At 47.3% G+C, this 19932-nt stretch overlaps 1 protein-coding gene across 2 annotated transcripts in view; it reads right to left on the bottom strand.

Annotated features, from left to right (window-relative positions):
* LOC132420263 (armadillo-like helical domain containing protein 1) overlaps window positions 1–19345 on the bottom strand; it is a 34106-nt gene extending 14761 nt beyond the window's left edge. For both annotated transcript variants that reach the window (XM_060004540.1, XM_060004550.1), the window contains exons 1-6: window positions 19243–19345; window positions 17999–18226; window positions 10706–10774; window positions 9169–9335; window positions 8010–8206; window positions 4658–4742 (exon numbers count right to left, since the gene is read on the bottom strand). In XM_060004540.1, the coding sequence (XP_059860523.1) occupies window positions 4658–4742; window positions 8010–8206; window positions 9169–9335; window positions 10706–10774; window positions 17999–18204 (724 nt within the window). In that variant the 5' untranslated portion in view covers window positions 18205–18226; window positions 19243–19345. The remainder of the gene's footprint in view (window positions 1–4657; window positions 4743–8009; window positions 8207–9168; window positions 9336–10705; window positions 10775–17998; window positions 18227–19242) is intronic.
* Between the last annotated feature and the right edge of the window lie 587 nt (window positions 19346–19932).

Raw genomic sequence — 19932 nt, 5'->3', positions numbered from 1 at the left:
ATTTGATCCCCCTCCCATCAAGATGTGGGATCTACTTGCTTCCTTTGAATCTGGCCAGGAAGTGATGCTATGTGACTTAAGAAGCTAGGTTGGGCTTCCTTGGTGGCACAGTGGTTAAGAATCCGCCTGACAATGCAGGGGACACAGGTTCGATCCCTGGTCCAGGAAGATCCCACATGCCGCGGACCAACTAAGCCCCTGCACCACAACTACTGAGCCTGTACTCTAGAGCCGCGAGCCACAACTACTGAGCCCGCGTGCCTAGAGCCTGTGCTCTGCAACAAGAGAAGCCACTGCAATGAGAAGCCCGTGCACCGCAACGAAGAGCAGCCCCCGGTCTCTGCAACTAGAGAAAGCCTGCACACAGCAACAAAGACATAACACAGCCAAAAATAAAATAAATAAAATAAATAAATTTATTATAAAAAAAAACCTAGGTCAGGAAAGGCTATGCAGCTTCAGTCTGCAATGTCTTGGAAGCTCACTCAGGATTCCTCTTGGAATCTGGCCACCAAGCTGAGAGAAGCCTAAGCTACAGGGAGAGGCCACATGTAGGTGCTGCAGTGCACAGTCCCAGCTCTGAGTCCCACCTTCAAGACCCAGAAGATCCCGGCCTCCTTGTGCTGCTCAAGGCTTGGTCTTGGGTGAGGCAAGTGAAACATTTGCCTCTGATGCAAAATTTAAGGGAGAGATCAAAATCCAGTAATCAAGATAGATACTTTTTAATGCAATTTAAAAAATCAATGCAAAAAAAATGAATGAAGAACGACCTATCAAAATGTTAAATAAAAACAGTAAGAGTCATATTGGAGCCATATTGGAGCCTGAGACAAAAGGAAAAATCAGTAAGAGTGATCCTCACTCGAGTTCCTGCTGTGGTCCCAGCTGTCTTCCAGCTGAGGCCCCAGGAATCATGGAGCAGAGGTAATCCATCTCTGCTGTGTCATGTTCAAATTCCTGACCTACATAACATGTGAGAATAAAATAGTGATAGTTTTACAACACTAAAACTGGGGTGGCTTGTTATAAGAAATAGGTAGCCAGAATACCCCCCCGCCCCCCCGCTCGAGAGCCTTATCATCTCCTACCTTCCTTCTCCTTTTCCTCCTCCGAACCTTGCGCCTTGGCCCTAAGAACTCTCAGAAAGTAAAGAGTCACTTAAGATACACAGCTTCCACTTAGCCATCTGGGCTGAAAAAACTAGGTATTTCAAATTTTATTCCCAATATGATGGAAGAAAATGGAAAAATGAGGAGCTAGAGGGGAACTTGGGGTCAAGAGGTGGCCTGTGACGGGAGTAGGGACACTCTGTTGTAATGGGAAAGAGAGTAGAGGAGGTGGGTGACAGGCCAGGCAGGTTGGTAGGTGTGGAGGGGGGAAGGTCTCAATGGAAAAGGAGGTGAGGTCATCTCCTGGCTCCTCCATCACGGACGCCCACTGCGGGGGAAAGTGTCACCAGGCCCACCGAACCTCTCCACCTCCTGTTTTCACGGGACTCCCCCTGAGAATCCACTTTCCCTGGAGCCTTCTCAGGGAAGGATGTCGTCCCCCGCCCCATGCAGCACGCAGGGTAGAGAGCATGGCCTCCGTAACTTCCTCCTTCCAAACCATTCCTTTTTCTCCTCAAATACAAACAAACAAACACAGACAAAACCCTAGTACTTGGCATAGTACTTGGCACACCACAGATGTTCAATTAATACTTGTTTTTAAAAAACAAGCCCTTATAAAGCTTAGTCCCTTCAGCTGTATCACTGGCTCCCCCTGATGTTGCCAACATCCTGGGGGAGCTCCACCTTGGTCTTGCAATTTGGTGTCCTCAAACTCAGAGAAATTCATCTCTGATCCTCTCCGGTCATCAGTGTTAGGCCCCACCTAAGACCTGTCAGACTTTCCCTCCCCTGCCTCTGGAGGAGTCGCCGTGAAAACTGAGAACCATATTCTTGCCCTTAACTTCCACTCCACCAATCGTGTGAAATAGTTCCCCCTGGTGGACGATCAATGCACATGCATGCTCTATATTCCCAGGGACACGAAGACTATTTTACTTTTTGTTTTTTTTTTGCGTGCGGAGCACAGGCTCCGGACGCGCAGGCTCAGCGGCCATGGCTCACGGGCCCAGCCGCTCCGCGGCATGTGGGATCTTCCCGGACCGGGGCACGAACCCGTGTCCCGTGCATCGGCCGGCGGACTCTCAACCACTGCACCACCAGGGAAGCCCACGAAGACTATTTTGAAGTGCCCGGTAAAAAAGAATAATTCTTTCATTCAATAGACATTTCTTGTACTCCTGTTACGAGTCTGGCTTATCCGAAATTATTTTGAGGTGCACAGTTTCACACCAGCAGACATCAAACCAAAAAGGCAGTGACAATTCATGCTCCTGCTGCCTCTGCCAGAGTCGGTTGTTACATAATAAACGCAGCAGGACTCTAGATTGGGCCTGATACGGGAAGAAGCTGGGCCAGTTCAACTCTGGAGGACTTCATCAGCGAAACTGAAGCAAAGCCGTTTTTGCATAAATTCATTCAACAAAATTCTACTGCACACCACACTTTATATGCCAGGCCCTGAGCTGGAAAAAGATGAATCAGACCCTGTCCCTGCCCTGAAGCTGCTCAGAGGGGAAGGCATTTAGGCAGGTAGTCACTAATACAGTGTGCATATGCAGGACTCCCTCCCTCCCTCACGCACTCAACAAACACCTACCAAGGACCTAACATACGCTGGGGACTGTGCTGGGGGTATAAGGACAAAAACTATGAGAGCTGCACGGAAACTGTGCACAGTCTATGTAAAGGGAAGTTACCATTCTGGAGATAACTGCTCCAATGGAGGCAGGTGCCGGCGGGGAGGAGGGAGCAAGATGGTAAAAAGGAAGGAGGCTGACATTTGGGCAGGGGTGACGGCAGGTCAGGGAAGCCCTCAGAGAAGAAATGCTTAAGGCGGGAAGTGGCGGAATGGTCACTTTGCCACGTGGAAGTTGGGTGAGGGGAGGGAGGTCACAGCGCCACTCAATCTAGTCTCCTCGGGGCTGTTTGATTAAGCCTCCTGACATGATTCCGCCGCCAGCTCACTCCCTTGCTCCAATGCCAGCAACAACTCTCTGCTGCTGGGCCTGACCTTGACTTAGGTGCCTCTACCACTCCACCTGGCAACTCCTCCCCAGCTAGGAGGCTCTGCTCCAGCTGGTAACCGATTCCAACATAGCATTACTTCCCAACACAGGAGTCCATGTACCCCCGCAGGGGTCAAACAAATACAAAGTTGACAGTGCTGCTGAAGGAAAGATAAGGTGGGCATTCAATCTCAACACTGCCTCCAAAAAACAATCTAGGCTGGGAGTGAGCGCCAGGCCTTTGCTGATCCCCAGGGTCTCACTTGTTATACCTTAACCCTGGTACCGGCCTCCTCCCTCTGACCCTCCTAGGCTTCCTGGACCTGGGGCTCAGCCTGTCATCCTGGGCACAGAAATCCTGATATGTAGTGCCACCCAGACCCTTCCTGCCTTATGGGTCTCCCTGCCCTGGCCTCCTCGGCTGGGCCCATTCCCCCTTCATGTGCCATCTCACTCTCCACACCCAGGCGCTCCCCAGTCCTGTCCCTCCTCTCTCTTCCTGGGGCCTCTCTATCCTGCTAGATCAGCACATTCCATTTTGTTGTCTGGACAACTCCAGTCTAAAGTCTCCCTGTGGCTCTGGCCTGCTATTCCATCTGGCGTTCAAGGTGCTCCATGATCTGGTCCTGGCCTACCCTCCTAGGTCTTCCTAGACCGAGACCACTACCAAACCTCCACCAAATGATCTCCATGCCACTCCCCAGACACATCTTGTACTTCCCTGTGTCTGGGCCTTCCTTTACACCATTCCCCTTTCCAGAATGCCCTTCTCTGCTTTCTACCTTCCCATTTTTCAAGGCTCAGCTCAAATACCACCTTCCCAGAGAACCCTTCCTTGATCTCTCCTGTTGAAAACAGAATCTCCCTCCTCTGAACCATCGGAAGAGCAGGGAAGGAAATAACATCCTGGAAACACCTGCCATGTGCTGCATGTTAAAAGCACAGGCTTTGGAGTCAGACAGATCTGGTTTGAATCTGGCCAGCTGTGTAACTTTGGGAAGCATACTTAATCTCTCCGTGCTTCAGTGCTGTAGCTCAAAAAACATAAAAATGCCAACCCCCACCATTCATTCATTTGAACATCTGAATACCTAATATGTACCAGAATCTATACTCTTGTGGTTATTTTGAGAATTAAATGGAGCAATGCATGGGAAGTGGCTGGCACATAGGCATACTCAATAAATGAAAACTTATTAATACTATCATTACCCAATCTGGTTTCTTAGAAGAAGAGTCCTCAGGGTGATTTCTGTTTGGAGGGGAAATGCCACATAAGTCTGGGAACGAGAGCCAGCTCTGGACCCAGGCACATTCTAACAACTGCTAGAGCATGTGGCTGATTCCAGGCCCAGAATGTGACTGTCGTTTTCTGAATAACTTGCCCATCAGCACAGAGCCAGCACCTTCCGTCTGCCGAGGCTGCCTAGGACGCTCACTAAGGCTCTTTGTGAATGGGAGAAAACGTCTCAGAGCAAAGCTGCCTAGTTCTCGTGGCCACCTTGTGCCGTCTGCAGCAGACCCGGCCGCCTCCCCTACCTTCATACTGGACTTCCGGGTGCACAGTGCGCAGCACCTTCAGCACGCAGTCCACAATGCCGGGGTGTGTTGTCCCGATGATCGACTGGCAAGAAAGACAGCAGGACAAGGTGGTTACTCTTTCCTTTCCGTCTAGTCCACCTGGGAGAAGTGAAAAGCTGACTTCCAAACAGCCGGGCAGCCTTAGCTGAATGGGGAGAGGGGGCCAGCAGTGAGTCACTGGGCCCTGGCCCCGCACCCGAGAGGTTAGTTTCTTTCTTTCTTTTTTTTTTTTTTTAACATTATAGTCAATTTTTTTGCATACTAGTAAGGAGGGAGAGCTCTCTCTCTCTCTTTTTAAAAATTAATTAATTATTTTGCCAGCGTTGGGTCTTCGTTGCTGCACGTGGGCCCTCTCTAGTTGTGGCGAGCGGGGGCCACTCCTCGCCGCGGTACGCAGGCCTCCCACCGTGGTGGCCTCCCCAGCTGCGGAGCACGGGCTCCAGGCGCGCAGGACCAGCAGTTGTGGCACGCGGGATCCTCCAGGACCAGGGATTGAACCCGTGTCCCCTGCATTTGGCAGGCGGATTCCCAACCACTGCGCCAGCAGGGAAGTCCGAAGTTAATTTCTTCTGGAGAGGAGGGGTGGAGACGGGCAGCCAGGAATCTCCAGAGACTCTGCCGAGGTTGCCACTGAACCCTCTGGCTCAGGAGGCACTCGGTGGAGGCTAGCTGGCCACTGCTAGAGGTGCAGGGACAAGTCGGCTATCTTGGCTGCAGGGAAGACAGGCACAGGCTGGAGAGAGGGGAACTCATCCAAAATCCTAAATCTTCTCTCTCTCAGGATCTCAGCTAATCAGGCAACCCTCCTGTCTGTGTCTTCTACCCGTGCACTGGTTCCTGTCTTTTGGCATTAAACATTCTCAAGATCACCCAGATTGAAAGCAACCGTCCTTCAACTCTGTCTCCTCTTGCTACTGCTCTTTCCCCCTTTACACCTAAGCTTCCCAGGGGAAGTTACTTCTTCATCCTCCATGCATCCTTTGACAGGTGGCTGTAATTTAATTTTTCCTGCCATCGGACAGTCCCCTAATTCACCAAAACTTTTCCTGTTGAGCTCAGCTTTCTGTTCTACCTGCACTGAATCTCTCTGCTGTATTTGAGCCAACTGATCATGTCCTTCTACTTTGATTTTTTAAAAATTAATTAATTTTTGGCTGTGTTGGGTCTTCGTTGCTGTGCGTGGGCTTTCTCTAGTTGTGGACAGCAGGGCCTACTCATTGCGGTGGCTTCTTTTGTTGGGGAGCACAGGCTCTAGGTGCCAGGGCTTCAGTAGTTGTGGTGCAAGGTCTTAGTTGCTCCTTGGCATGTGGGATCTTCCCGGACCAGGGATTGAACCCCTGTTCCCTGTGTTGGCAGGTGGATTCTTAACCACTGCGCCACCAGGGAAGTCCATGTCCTTCTTCTTGAAACTCTTCTCCCTTACTTTTCACAGCCCTGTGTTTTCCTCTTTTCTTTTTATGGCTTATCATTCTTTTTCTTTTTTAATGTTTATTATTTATTTATTTATTTTTTCTTATTAGTCATCCATTTTATACACATCAGTGTATACATGTCAATCCCAATCTCCCAATTCATCCCACCCCCACCCCCTGCCATCATTCTTTTTCAAGGAGGCAGAGTGGTATATGGAAAGAAGACTCTGGAGTTAGAGTTGGATTTTAATGTTCACTTGGTATATACCTTCTACTTAGTGTGTGGCCTTGAATAAGTCACTGAACACCCTCCTAAAGCTTGTTAGCATCACCTTTAAAATGGGGATGATAATACCTGTCGCCATCAGCCTCTGTGAAGACTAAAGGAAACAGTGTAAGCAAGCCCTGAGCACAGTGCCTGGCATGTAGGAGGCACTTAATAAACGGAAACTGGAAACAATAATGATAATCAGATGTTTTGCTGATCTTCTTCCTCAGCTCATCTCTTAAATGCTGGCAGTGCTCCTTCTCTTCGTACTTGGCATATTCTACCTGGCTGATCTTACTGATTTCTACTCTTTCGGATATCACTTCTCTGTTCATGAACTCCAAACTGCCATCTTCATCTCCGATCTCTCTCTGGAGCCTCAGACTTTTATTTTCTACTGTCCTGTGGGCATCTCTACTACACGTCCCGAGCAGTGATTCCTCAACTGAGCTAGGAATCAGAATTGCCTGGGGGAAACTTAAAGGCCACCCGAAAGCTGTCAAATTCTACAGGAGGGGAGCTCAGAGTTCAGTATGTTTTGCACAAGTCATCCATCTACATTTTCTGCAACCAGCTTGGCCTTCTCCTGAGATGGGCACTTGGGAGCCACCAAGGCTCATCAAGTTTATTGGGTCAAAACCTAAATCAGATCCGTTTTTCCTGTTCTCTTGGTGGCACACAACTCACCCCGTAGTCTAAGTCCAAAGCTGGCGTCTTCTTGACTCCTTTTCTTTTTTTGTTTTTGTTTTTGCGGTACGCGGGCCTCTCACTGTTGTGGCCTCTCCTGTTGCCGAGCACAGGCTCCAGACACGCAGGCTCAGCGGCCATGGCTCACGGGCCCAGCCGCTCCGCGGCATGTGGGATCCTCCCTGACCAGGGCACGAACCCGCGTCCCCTGCATCGGCAGGCGGACTCTCAACCACTGCGCCACCGGGGAAGCCCTTGACTCCTTTTCTTTTACTGCCCCAAGTCCCATACACTCTGCCTCCGAAATGTCTGTCCAACCTGGTCACCTCGATTTCTCCTGCCATGGTTCAGGCCGTATCATCCCTTTGGTCTCTTAACTGCCTCCCTGCCTCCAGCCCTTCCTGGAGCTGTACTACTGAGAGCTTTCGATGGTTCATCTCAAAACCTCTCTTGGAGCCTCTATTCCCTCCTTGCATGGTGTCTTCGTGTGGTCGCCGTGCCCCAAAGCTGACTTTGCTGCATTCTAGGGCACCGAGAGGAAGGCAGAAGACAACGAGAGAAATGGAGGTTTCCCAAGCACCGGAGATCTGGCTTCTTTCTTCACTTACATGCTGCCTACAAATGCACCAGGATTCTTTCCCTACCAAACTGACTCCTTTAATCTTTTCTACGGTCCTTTCATCAACCTTGCTGCTTGTCTCCACCACTTTTAAGTCTGCCAACGTCTTTCTGATCCTTAAGCAAACAGGACAAATCACTCTGCTGGGAGACACGAACTCTCTGCCCTGCCCTGGCCTTCTGGAAGTAACGCTGATGGAGCAGCAGACACGCAGTGGGAGGCTGAGCTCTGTTTCTCATGCTTGCGTGGAGTGCAACTGTGGAAGGTAATTGTCAGATGACTGAGTTGGAATCAGAACCACCGGAGCATGCAGCCTGGGCTCACCTGGGCAGTCCTGAGGGTCTGCAGGGACAGCTGCTGAGCTTTCGGGGACGCACAGGGCAGCAAAGCTATTAGGCCTCTGTACACTTGATTCCGATACTTGGGATTACTGTGGATCAAAGACTCCAGCAGAACCTGCACTTCTTCCTGGGTCTCTTCTGACTTAGACTTTGCCAAGAACTCTGCTATGGATCGTACCCCTGAGCAAAGGAGAGAGGAAATGCTAAACTGGAAGGGGTTTATGAAAATAATCCTTACTCAAGGCTACATAATATGAGGGAATAGGATTAAGATGTATTTAACCAGGCCTGTCCAGTCAAAGCAAAATCGAGGCTCTGTTCTCATGTTGCATCGCTACTGTTTTCACCTCGTGCCTAGGTGGCTGGGGGATTTTGTTTCCACGTAGGCATGTTGTCAAAATCTGTTTTAAAATTTAAAATGGCTCTGCAAAATGCACAAATAAAACTTGCACTTTTGATTGCTGTATGATAACTAACACATAGATAGTGCTCAGCACTAAATGTTTTTTGACAAATACTACCTTATTTAGCCCTGGAAACTACACTGAGAGGGAGGTGTTGGTCCCTTTTTAGGATAAATACACCGAGGCTCAGAGAGGCCATGGGGGAGAAATGACGGAAGAGCAGTGAGGGAAGTGCTTTAAAGAGGGATGCGTGGGGGATGGCATCTCCTGTGCACACCTCAAGCAGACCACTTGGTGGGACATACTGAAATTACCGGGTTATTTCCTTTTCTCATGGCACTGTAAGCTCTTTGAGGACAAGGACTGTATTTTATTCATCTTTGTGTTTCCAGCACCTTAGCGTATACCTAGCACACACATTCAACGCTTTTAGTTCAATCTTATTTCTAGAGTTATTCATAAATGGCTCAACAAATCTTTGTTGAATGGATGCACGAAACAGGATATACTTGAAATGAAGTATTTCCAAAACCACCATGGAAAGATTTGAGCAAAAGATAAATCGAGACAATCGTAACTCTGGGTCTTCCGGTGGTGATCCAGACAGGAGCTAAGTGGGTCCACCCTACAGAACGCTTCCTGTGCAACCAGGTCCGTGATGCGTTTTCCTCTAGCAGTGCTGGGGGCAGCCCCCAGGGAGATAGGAGAAGTGACACTCTCGTTCTACGTGGTACCCACCATAGCTTTCACAGATGAGCTCCTTGTACTTTCTGCCAGAGTTTGAGATAACCTGAAGTAGCTTGATGGATTCCTTCTTGTCCTCCTCCTCGATCTCCTTCAGTGCAAGTATTTCCAAGAGTGTTAGGGCCCCTCCAACCTCAAGAAATTCTATGAGATATCGATTACTGTCCAGAGGGATAGAAAAGTAGAAATAAGACATTGTCAAGTTCCTTGACACTAACCTTTCTAAGGGATCTCAAGGACCTTTCTTCATATACTTCTTCTACCCAGGAAATGTTTGTGGGTAAAGTGACACAATAGTTTGGAAATTCTTCCTTCCGGAAGGAAATGCGGATACAAAAGTTAAATACAATGGCCATTTCCTGTGCTTGGATTTCCGGCATCTGTGTCTCTTCTTCTTGAAAGGGCATCTCAACTGTCCCGTGGGAGATCACCCCTCCACCACTCACGAGCCATGTGGTTTTGGGAGGGTAAGCAGGTGAAGGTGTGTCATCCTTCTGGCTGCAGTAATTGGTTTGGGGCCAGGCATGTGACCTAAGTTGGTCCAATGAGGCTCAAAACCTGGGACTTTCTTGGGAACACTTGGGAAATACATGTTCTCTTTTTGGTGTGACTGAGCTAGAGGGATGCATGTCTGGAGTACTGAGGACTACAACACATGGAGGCCTATGAATACAGAGGAAAACAGAGCTGAGAAATGGAGAAAAAGCGGGACAGACCAAATACTGAGAAATGGAGAAAAAGCAGGACAGACCAAGTACTGAGAAATGGTGGAAAAGCGGGAAAGACCAAGTACTGAGAAATGGTGGAAAAGCGGGACAGACCAAATACTGAGAAATGGAGAAAAAGCGGGACAGACCAAGCACTGAGAAATGGAGAAAAAGCGGGACAGACCAAATACGGAGAAATGGAGAAAAAGCGGGACAGACCAAATACTGAGAAATGGTGGAAAAGCGGGACAGACCAAATACTGAGAAATGGAGAAAAAGCGGGACAGACCAAATACTGAGAAATGGAGAAAACGCGGGACAGACCAAATACTGAGAAATGGAGAAAAAGCGGGACAGACCAAATACTGAGAAATGGAGAAAAAGCGGGACAGACCAAATACTGAGAAATGGTGGAAAAGCGGGAGAGACCAAGTACTGAGAAATGGAGAAAAAGTGGGAGAGAACAAGTACTGATGACATTTTTTGAGCCCCTGGATATAGTCAGGCCTGAAATATAGATTTCCACTCTCTGGACATTTCAGTTAAGTAGTCTAATAATTTCTACTTTTTCCTGGTCCAGTATGAGTCGGTTTTCTGTAATTCACAACCAAGAGGGTGCTGACTAGCAAAGTATCAATGGAGAACATGGGATGGAGGAGCAACTAGACCAGGACCACAGCTGCCACCACCTCTGGGTCCAACCTGAGGGCTACTAGGTACCCACTGATAACTAGAAGCTAAGGTCCCATGTGGTGTGAATGTCAAGGATACCATGAGTCAGGTAGGCAACTGAGACCCCAGAATTTCGCTAGAACAGAACTCACCTGCTTACAGCTGATAAGAAGATGCCAATGGACCTGAGCAGCTTATCTAAACGTGAGCCAGTCATGTAGCTGTACGACAAGTTAAAGAGTGAATTTCAGGGTGGTTTTCCATCCTGTGTCTGATCCCTGATACCATCTATGGCCCAGGATGACCAACAGCTGAATTGTATCCTTTATCTGAGAGGGGCCACTAGGCTGAAGGGGTAGGGGCATGGGTGGTGGTGGCAGGCATGTTCACGGTTCTCCAGAAAGCTCTTCTGGGGTAGTTCAGCCACTTTGTCTCTAACATGCTCTCTAGAGAGTAAGAGGCGCTGATGAATGGAGGGTGCATGAAGAAAGCTGGGGGTCAATTTCCGAAGCTTCTCTGTGCCGTGACCATTGCACCCTTGGGCTCAGCCCAGTTCATTACTTTATGCCTCATTCTTGGACTTCTCTAAAAATAATCAGCTTCATCATTAATTCTCAATTTTGTACTTGCTCAAAGCTTTATAATGGAGGTCACTATCTTTATGAAGAATTGTGTGTCTTCCTAATAAGAACAACAGGAGATGGTGGAAAAATTAAACTCTGATTTAAAACAACCCCAGTACTTAATGTTATTTTTTAATGTGAGCTTTTGCAAAAAGCTTCGTTGTAATAAAGCACCCAGAGCACGCTTCAGCTCGGATACAAGGTATGAAATCAAGCCACAACAGAAAAGGAACCAGTCAACAATTACTAGGCTCATAACACATCACAGGCTCTTAGAACACTTAAGAAATTAGCTGAAATTATTGCAGCTCATGGAGGATGACTGAAGCTTCCAAGACTGATAAAGGCTAATGTAATGGGTTGGAGGTAATGGTGCTTTGTTGGGGAGGGAGGGTGCATGAGGCAAATTATCTCGGCTGCACCCTGGTTCCCAGGATGCCAATAGAAGTAGAGACAGATTGGCTCATTAGAAAAGGCTCTTTACTGCAAAAACAGTGTTTGCTCTGGAGCCAGGCTCCCCTGCCTGTTGCCGTTTTAGCTGGGGGCCAGGCTATCAGCCCACCACCCAGCTCCTCTGAAACCCCAGCCCCCATTTCTGCCTCCATGCCTTCTCAGCGCCTCTTTTCTTCAGCTAGCAGCGAGGTTGACCGACTTTCGTCACCTTCTTTTTCCTCTGTCCCAGGCTAGCCTTATTTTCATAACCACTTCATTATACATATTTCTGGCCCATTATTTCCAGCAATTAGTTCCAGAAGTTTGCCACGATATCAGCAGTAGCTAACAAGTACTAAGCATTTATTGTGTGCCGGGCACTGTGCTAACTGCTTCGCTGGCATTGTCTCATTTAACCCTCAGCGCACCCTGCAGTGGGTGCTATCAGTATTTCCACTTCCTTCATGAGGAAACAATCTCAGACAGTTTAAGGACCTGATCATGGTCCCAAGGTTAACTGATGGAACTGGGATTTGAACCTAGGCAGCCTAACTCAGAGTCCTGCTTCTTACTGTCAGCCCTTCCTGCCTACAGACGAACAGAGGGAGGGAGTGGGCTATTGACACAGATGGTGTTGGAGGTGGGACCGTGGCAGGGATTCACTGAAGTCGCCTGGATGGTGTATGGGCTTTGGAGCCAGACCACCCATTTTAATCCTTATCTCTGCCACCTGCTAGTAAATTATTCAACCTTTTCAAGGCTCATCTTTCTAATCTATAAAATGGGATGATACTGAATTCCCTGGTGGTCCAGTGGTTGGGACTCCATGCTTCCATTGCAGGGGCTGCAAGTTTGATCCTTGGTCGGGGAACTAAGATCCCACATGCCTCGCGGTGAGGCCAAAAAAAAAAAAAAAAAAAAAATGGTGGTTGGGGGAATGATACCAATACCTATTAGGCCTGGTGTTAGGCTCAAATGAGATATTTGTGCTGTACACAGAGTTCAGTGCCTAGAGCATAAAAAGACTCAGTACATGGTAACTAATAATTTTTGTTATTATAATATATAAATCTTTAGTTTTACTGATTGGTTCTAGAAGTTCAAGTTTAAAAAAGGGGTTTGAAGCTAATGTGGGATTAGGTGGCAGTCAATTTTACAAAACATAATGATACTATATTGATTTGTTTTCCTTCAAAATCCACCGTAACTGGAGGGGTGGGGAGGAGAAGTGGGGGTGGTCACTGATTCAAAATGCTATGTCTCTTCAGCCAGTCTCTTTTCTCTCCTGTATGACAAGGTCACAAAAAGTTAGGAAATTATGAATAATTCCAGGTGTAGAAACTGAATATACAACTGTATATTAAAAGTGTGGTTTGGGAGTTCCCTGGTGGCCTAATGGTTAGGATTCTGGGCTTTCATTGCTGTGGTCTGGGTTCAATCTCTGGTCGGGAACTGAGATCCCACGAGCCGCGCAGCATGGCCAAAAAAAAAAAAAAGCGTGGCTCATTTAATAAACATTGGCTGAGTGTCCACTAAATGTTGGGTGCTCTGATTAGCACTTAGGACATGGAGAAGAATGGTACGATGCCTCAGTTAACAAGTGCAATGATTGAGTAAGAAAAGAAGAGGGCTTGGGCTTCCCTGGTGGTGCAGCAGTTACGAATCCGCCTGCCAATGCAGGGGACACGGGTTCGAGCCCTGGTTAGGGAAGATCCCACATGCCGCGGAGCAACTAAACCCATGCACCACAACTACTGAGTCCTCGTGCCCTAGAGCCTGTGCTCCGCAACAAGCGAAGCCACCGCAATGAGAAGCCCTCACACCGCAATGAAGAGTAGCCCCAGCTCTCTGCAACTAGAGAAAGCCCGCACGCAGCAACGAAGACCCAATGCAGCCAAAAATAAATAAATTAATTAATTAAATTAAATTTAAAAAGAAGAGGGCTGAACACAGAAATCTTAGAAACACTAATATTTAAGGGGTGGTAGGAAAGACCCTGCAACAGTGACTGAGAAACGGTGATGGGAGAAGGGGGAGAAGAGGAGAGCTTTTTTTTTTTTACTTTTTATTTTTAAAAATATTTATTTATTTATTTATTTGGCTGTGTCGGGTCTTAGTTGTGGCACATGGGATCTTCGTTGCGGCATGCGGGATCTTTAGTTGCTGCACGTGGGATCTTTTTAGTTGCGGCGTGTGGACTTCTTGGTTGTGGCAGGCGGACTCTTAGTTGCAGCATGGATACAGGATCTAGTTCCCAGACCAGGGATCAAACCTGGGCCCCCTGCATTGGGAGTGTGGAGTCTCAACCAATGGACCACCAGGGAAGTCCAGAGAGGAAAGCTTTAGAAAGGGCAGTGGTCAAGCAGGGCTGGGACCAGGGTGTGAGGCGAGTGACTCACTTGCTTAAGGTATTAACTTTTTTTTTTTTTGGCCACGTGGCTTGTGGGATTTTAGTTCCCTGACCTGGGATTGAACCCGGGTCCTTGGCAGTGAAAGCGAGGAGTCCTAACCACTGGACTGTCAGGGAATTCCCTCAGGTATGAAATTTAAGGGGGCATCAAAATCTCAGTAACTAAATAATATTTCCTGCATTATTAAAAAAAGAAAAAATAATATAAAAATACACAATGAATAAAATATCAAAGTTTTAAATAAAGCTAGGATCTGACACTGCCTCACTCACGTCACCCTTTGGTCGAGTGGAAAATGTTGTCAAGTTAGTGACAACATTTTGGTGAGGTTAGTGTCATGAGTTATGGGGACAAAGCCAGATTGTAGATCCTGATGTTTTTCAAAGCACCACTTGTGGACCACTGGCATCAGAGTCAACCCAGGGCTCTTTTTTTTTTTTTTTTTTTTTTGCAGTACGCGGGCCTCTCACTGTTGTGGCCTCTCCCGTTGCGGAGCACAGGCTCCGGATGTGCAGGCTCAGCGGCCATGGCCCACGGGCCCAGCCGCTCCGCGGCATGTGGGATCTTCCCAGACCGGGGCACGAACCCGTGTCCCCTGCATCGGCAGGCGGACTCTCAACCACTGCGCCACCAGGGAAGCCCCCCAGGGCTCTTTTGAAAACTAAAGAGTCCTGACATACAGATGGCCAAGAGGCATATGAAAAGATGCTCAACATCACTAATTATTAGAGAAATGCAAATCAAAACTACAATGGGGTATCACCTCACGCTGGTCAGAATGGCCATCATCAAAAATCTACAAACAATAAATGCTGGAGAGGGTGTGGAGAAAAGGGAACCCTTTTGCACTGTTGGTGGGAATCTAAGTTGATACAGCCACTATGGAGAACAGTATGGAGGTTCCTTAAAAAACTAAAAATAGAACTACCATATGACCCAGCAATCCCACTACTGGGCATATACCCTGAGAAAACCATAATTCAAAAGGACACATGCACTGCAATGTTCATTGCAGCACTATTTACAATAGTCAGGATATGGAAACAATCTAAATGTCCAATGATAGATGAATGGATAAAGAAGATGTGGTACATATACACAGTGGAATATTACTCAGCCATAAAAAGGAACAAGATTGGGTCATTCGTAGAGATGTGGATGGACCTAGAGTCTGTCATACAGAGTGAAGTAAGTCAGAAAGAGAAAAACAAATACCGTATATTAACGCATATATGTGGAATCTAGAAAAATGGTACAGATGAACCTATTTGTAGGGCAGGAGGAGAGACATAGATATAGAGAACGGATATGAGGACACAGAGCGGGGAGGGGAGGGTGGGATGAATTGGGAGATTAGGTTTGACATAAATACACTACCATGTGTAAAACAGATAGCTGGGCTTCCCTGGTGGCACAATGGTTAAGAATTCGCCTGCCAACGCATGGGACATGGGTTCGAGCCCTGGTCCGGGAAGATCCCACATGCTGCGGAGCAACTAAGCCAGTGTGCCACAATTACTGAGCCTGCGCTCTAGAGCCTAAGAGCCACAACTACTGAACCTGCGTGTCACAACTACTGAGCCCGCACACCTAGAGCCCATGCTCCGCAGCAGAAGCCACCGCAAAGAGAAGTCTGCACACCGCAATGAAGAGTAGCCCTGCTCGCCGCAACTAGAGAAAGCCCGTGCGCAGCAACGAAGACCCAATGCAGCCAAAACAAAACAAACAAACAAAAAACCCAGATACCTAGTGGGAACCTGCTGTACAGCACAGAGAGCTCAGCTCAGTGCTCTGTGATGACCTAGATGGGTGGGATGGGGGGGCTTGGGAGGGAGGTCCAAGAGGGAGGGGATATAGCTATACATATAGCTGATTCATTTCATTGTACAGCAGAAACTAACACAACATTGTAAAGCAATTTTATTCTAATAAAAAAAATAAAATAAATAAATTAATTTTAAAAAAGAAAAGAAAAATAAAGAGTCCAGGGACCCATCCTTAATCTACTAAATCAAAACCTGGTGGTGGGGTGGGGAGGCAGACTGGTTACCTGCATTTTAAACCTCTTTTATGCACACTAATGTCTGAGAATATTGGGGTTAACCCAGAGATGTATTCAGTGGATTCCCGTCAGACTGTGTTCAAGGCCTGAGTCTAATTAATAATTTAATCAATGATTAACTATAAGAAGAGAGAGCTGTGTTTACCTAAGCCTTTAGTTGTGCTTAGCTTCAGAGTCTCTGGTTCATTCATTCCGTTGTTCAACAAACATGTATTAAGTACCCATTATGTGCCAGGCACGTGTTAGGTGTTAGAAATACAGAGAGGAGTAGAACAGATGTAATTCCTGCCCTTGTAGAGCTTACAATCCAGTGGGGGAAGAGAGATATTAAGCAGGTAATAACAAGATGTTATGACTATTAAAATAGAGGAAGTGCCCTGAGTATATTTAACAGGGGAACCTAAGCTAGTCTGGGGCTCTGAAAAGGGCTTCCTGAGAAAGTGATGCTTGGATTGAGACCTGAATAATGGAGTAGAAATTAGTTAAATAAAGAGGAGGTTTAGGGAAGAGGAGAGGGTTCAGGCAACGAGAAAAATACATAAGAAAAGGGTCTGAGATGAATCCATGGAGTGCTACGGGCATACGGAGCAGGAATATCCTGAAATCCACCCACGACTCAAATTATCACCATCATGGGGACCAAATCTGTCTTCAGCCCCAAGTCTGCTTCTGGGGCTCCAGAGCACAGGCACCTCAAACACAACATGTCCCAAATCAAACTTATCTACCCCCAGACTCACTCCTTTCCTTGTATTCTCTTCCCACGTAATGATGTCCCATTCGCCTAGTTTCCCAAGTCAGAAACGTGAGAGTCTGTGGGAGACAAGTGGAGGTGGCAGCTGGGTTAACAGGTATGGAGCTCAGATTCCAGAGAAATATGGGCGGGGTACACATCTGAGAGTCCTCAAACTGCAGTGGTGTTGACATCCTGACAGTGGCTAGATCACTTAGGGAGAAGCTGAGAGCAAGCAGAAAAGAGGGCTGTGGCTGGAGGCCGGCAAACACCAACATTTAAGGCATGGCTGAAGAGGAGAAGGATGGACAGAAAGAAAGGAGAAAATCAAGAGAACCGGTATCAGAAACCACAGGAAGTGTGTGTGTGTGAGTGTGTGTGAGTGTGTGTGTGTGTGTGTGTGTGTGTGTGTGTGTGTGTGTGTGGTGATATGGTCTATATGTGCTTCTTTTTGCTTTCCTTCTCTCTCTCTCTCTCTTTTTATTGAGGTAAAATTGACATAAACATTACATTAGTTTCAGGGAAGAATGTTTTGAGAAGTGGGAATGGTTGGCTGACAAACGCCACTGAGAGGTCCTGTATAAGGTCTGAGGATGTGGTCACTGGGTTTCACAATTAGAAAAGCACTGGTAACCTTGGCAAGACCTGTGTCAGTGGAGTGGAGGGGATGGAAGTCAGGCTGCAGTGGGTGCAGGAGAAAGGGAGGCGGGGAAGTTCAACAGCCTTTTCAACAGGCTTCAGCACGAAGGGCAGAAGCAAGGTGGAATATAGGTTCCAGACAAGGATTGAATTAAAATCTTAAGGTGGAAGAGATTTGAGCATACATAAATGCTGATGAAAAAGCTGGTAATGAGGCAGAAGTGAAGGCTACAGGAGAGAACGAATAAAGTCCTTGGGGAGATGGGAGGGGATTCAAGCAGAACACAGAGTATTAGTCCTAGACAAGGAACACCCACTTCAACTCTGATGGGAGCAAGAGAGGTTAGCAGTGAGAATGAGGATATCTTTATAGACTGGGAAGACGGGACGCTGAGGGAGTTCTTGACTTCAGGGATGGTATTTTGATCACTAGATGTCCTGCTCTAAAATCTGACTGAGAATCAGGAGAAGAGCTCCCTCGACTATCTTTGTTCCTTTTCTCTTTTGAAGATTGCCTGTTTGTTTTCCTGTTCAGCAAAGGATACGTAAGTCTAAGCCAGGTGGTCAAGCGGACCAGGAACAAGCTGGCTCCCTGGGAAAACTCCTGTTCCAGCTCAGGGGCAGTCTTGCCTTGGTTGGTTTCAATGAAATTGTTGAGGATGTGACTCCTTGCGACTTTGCCAGCATTGTCCCAATCCTGTAAAAAACTCAAGAGCCGGCTAATTGCTGCCTGCTCCTTGATAGAAGTCATGATCAGTGAGTCCTCAAGTTGGCTACAGAGGAGGGAAAACAGACAGGTTACCAAAGTATTCAGAACCAGGCAAGGCCTGTAGTTACTCTGTGAGTTTTGCTTTTCCATCAATCATCTGGAGGCAAGGTGAGCCTCTGTCACCCTCATGGATGTAGTGACGTTCAAAATACACCTCTAGGACTGGTCACCTGCTACTTGAACAGGGAGGATCCAGCTGTGTTGTCATGGAATTAAGAATATACAATATAAATCTTTAGCTCTTTGGCTTCTCTGCTGGTGCCCGCAACTAAAAGGACCACAGCCTCCAGGTGAAATGCAGATGCTGCCTAAAACCATGGCCTCTCTCAGCCCTCACCTCACACAACATCAGAGACTGGGCCTTAAAGACCCAGGCCCCTCCTACGCCAATCAGCCAGAAAGGTAAAACGCTCCTTAATCTTGTACCTGTGGCCTTTAGACTAACTCTCGTAAAAACAACTTTTAAACAAAGTTAGTGGGAAGAAAACGTTCTCATTCCATAGTTAGATTAACGGGCTGTGGTTTGTAGGAATCTGTGTCCTTGGGAGAGTGTTTTCAGTGGGGGAGGGAAGGCTTAAAATAAACCCGCTTTCCAAAAACAGTTGTGATGGAAAGTGTTATTATCCATAACAAATGTTAGTGCTGATGGGAGAGAGGCATGTGTGATTCTTCTAACAGACAAGTGAAAGTCATATTTCACATTATCATGGGGTTTTCTGTGCTTTACAGAATATTTGTGAAACATTACTTGCAGGGCCACGATTGACATGGAGAAAACAGCTTGTGTGTAGGGGAGAGGTGTATTTCACGAAGACTGTTCAACGTGAAATTTACAGTCCCATGAAGTACTTCTACATCTTCGCCAGAGATATAGTTAAAAGGACTTTACAGTCTGAAACATCTTAAAACTGATTCTAAGTTAACGTTTCCTCACATTTGAGATATTGATGGGGCCCAACTCTCAGAATTTTACCAGGAAGCAATTGAGGCATGCTAAGACAGACAGACGTACACACCAACCTCCACTGCTCCCCGGAGGACACCGGGTATGTGCTCCCAGGAAGGGCGTCCACGTAGCCTCAGGGATGGAGCCAGCTACAATGTCCTGTCAGCCTTAACAGCCAGGTGAATAACTGTGGATCAACTGAAACACAGAAATGACCAAAAGCCCTCATGGGATCAGGCATCAATCATTGTGAATGACATTACAGCCCTAAGTCTGAGAATAACTTACAGAGGCCATGGCCACCTTTAACGGCCAAACTGGACTCAAGAAAATGGGGATGAGTGGCTGTTCTAGACCCCAGGAAGGAGGGGTTGATACACCACCAACAGCAGGAAAGCAGCCTGTGCCCCTCCCCTGCCGTGGATGGACCGTTTCTAGGATCAAAACTCAAAGTGCTATCAGAGATGCACCCAACGATTCTAGAACACCAAGGGTGGGAAACTTTCAGCTGGACGCTCCATATTATGGCCCCTCGAGGTTTCCTTGGATCTGTCTTCCCCATCAGCTTTTTTTTTTTAAACAGGAAAAGAAAACTGACAAATGGCAGCTTTAAAGTCATAGTGATACAGCTGTAAGTCGTACATACATAGTAAAGCACTGTGCAAGGTGCTGAGGGAGGTGTGAAGAGGCGCACCGCACTGCCCTGGCCTGGAGGAGCTCCAAATCTCGTAGCAGTGGGGAAGAACATGAGATTTAGAGTCAGA

Source organism: Delphinus delphis, chromosome 1, assembly GCF_949987515.2.
Source record: "Delphinus delphis chromosome 1, mDelDel1.2, whole genome shotgun sequence".
Taxonomy (NCBI): domain Eukaryota; kingdom Metazoa; phylum Chordata; class Mammalia; order Artiodactyla; family Delphinidae; genus Delphinus; species Delphinus delphis.
The sequence above is the reverse complement of the archived record's forward strand: the minus strand, read 5'-3'. Positions and strand labels throughout refer to the sequence as shown.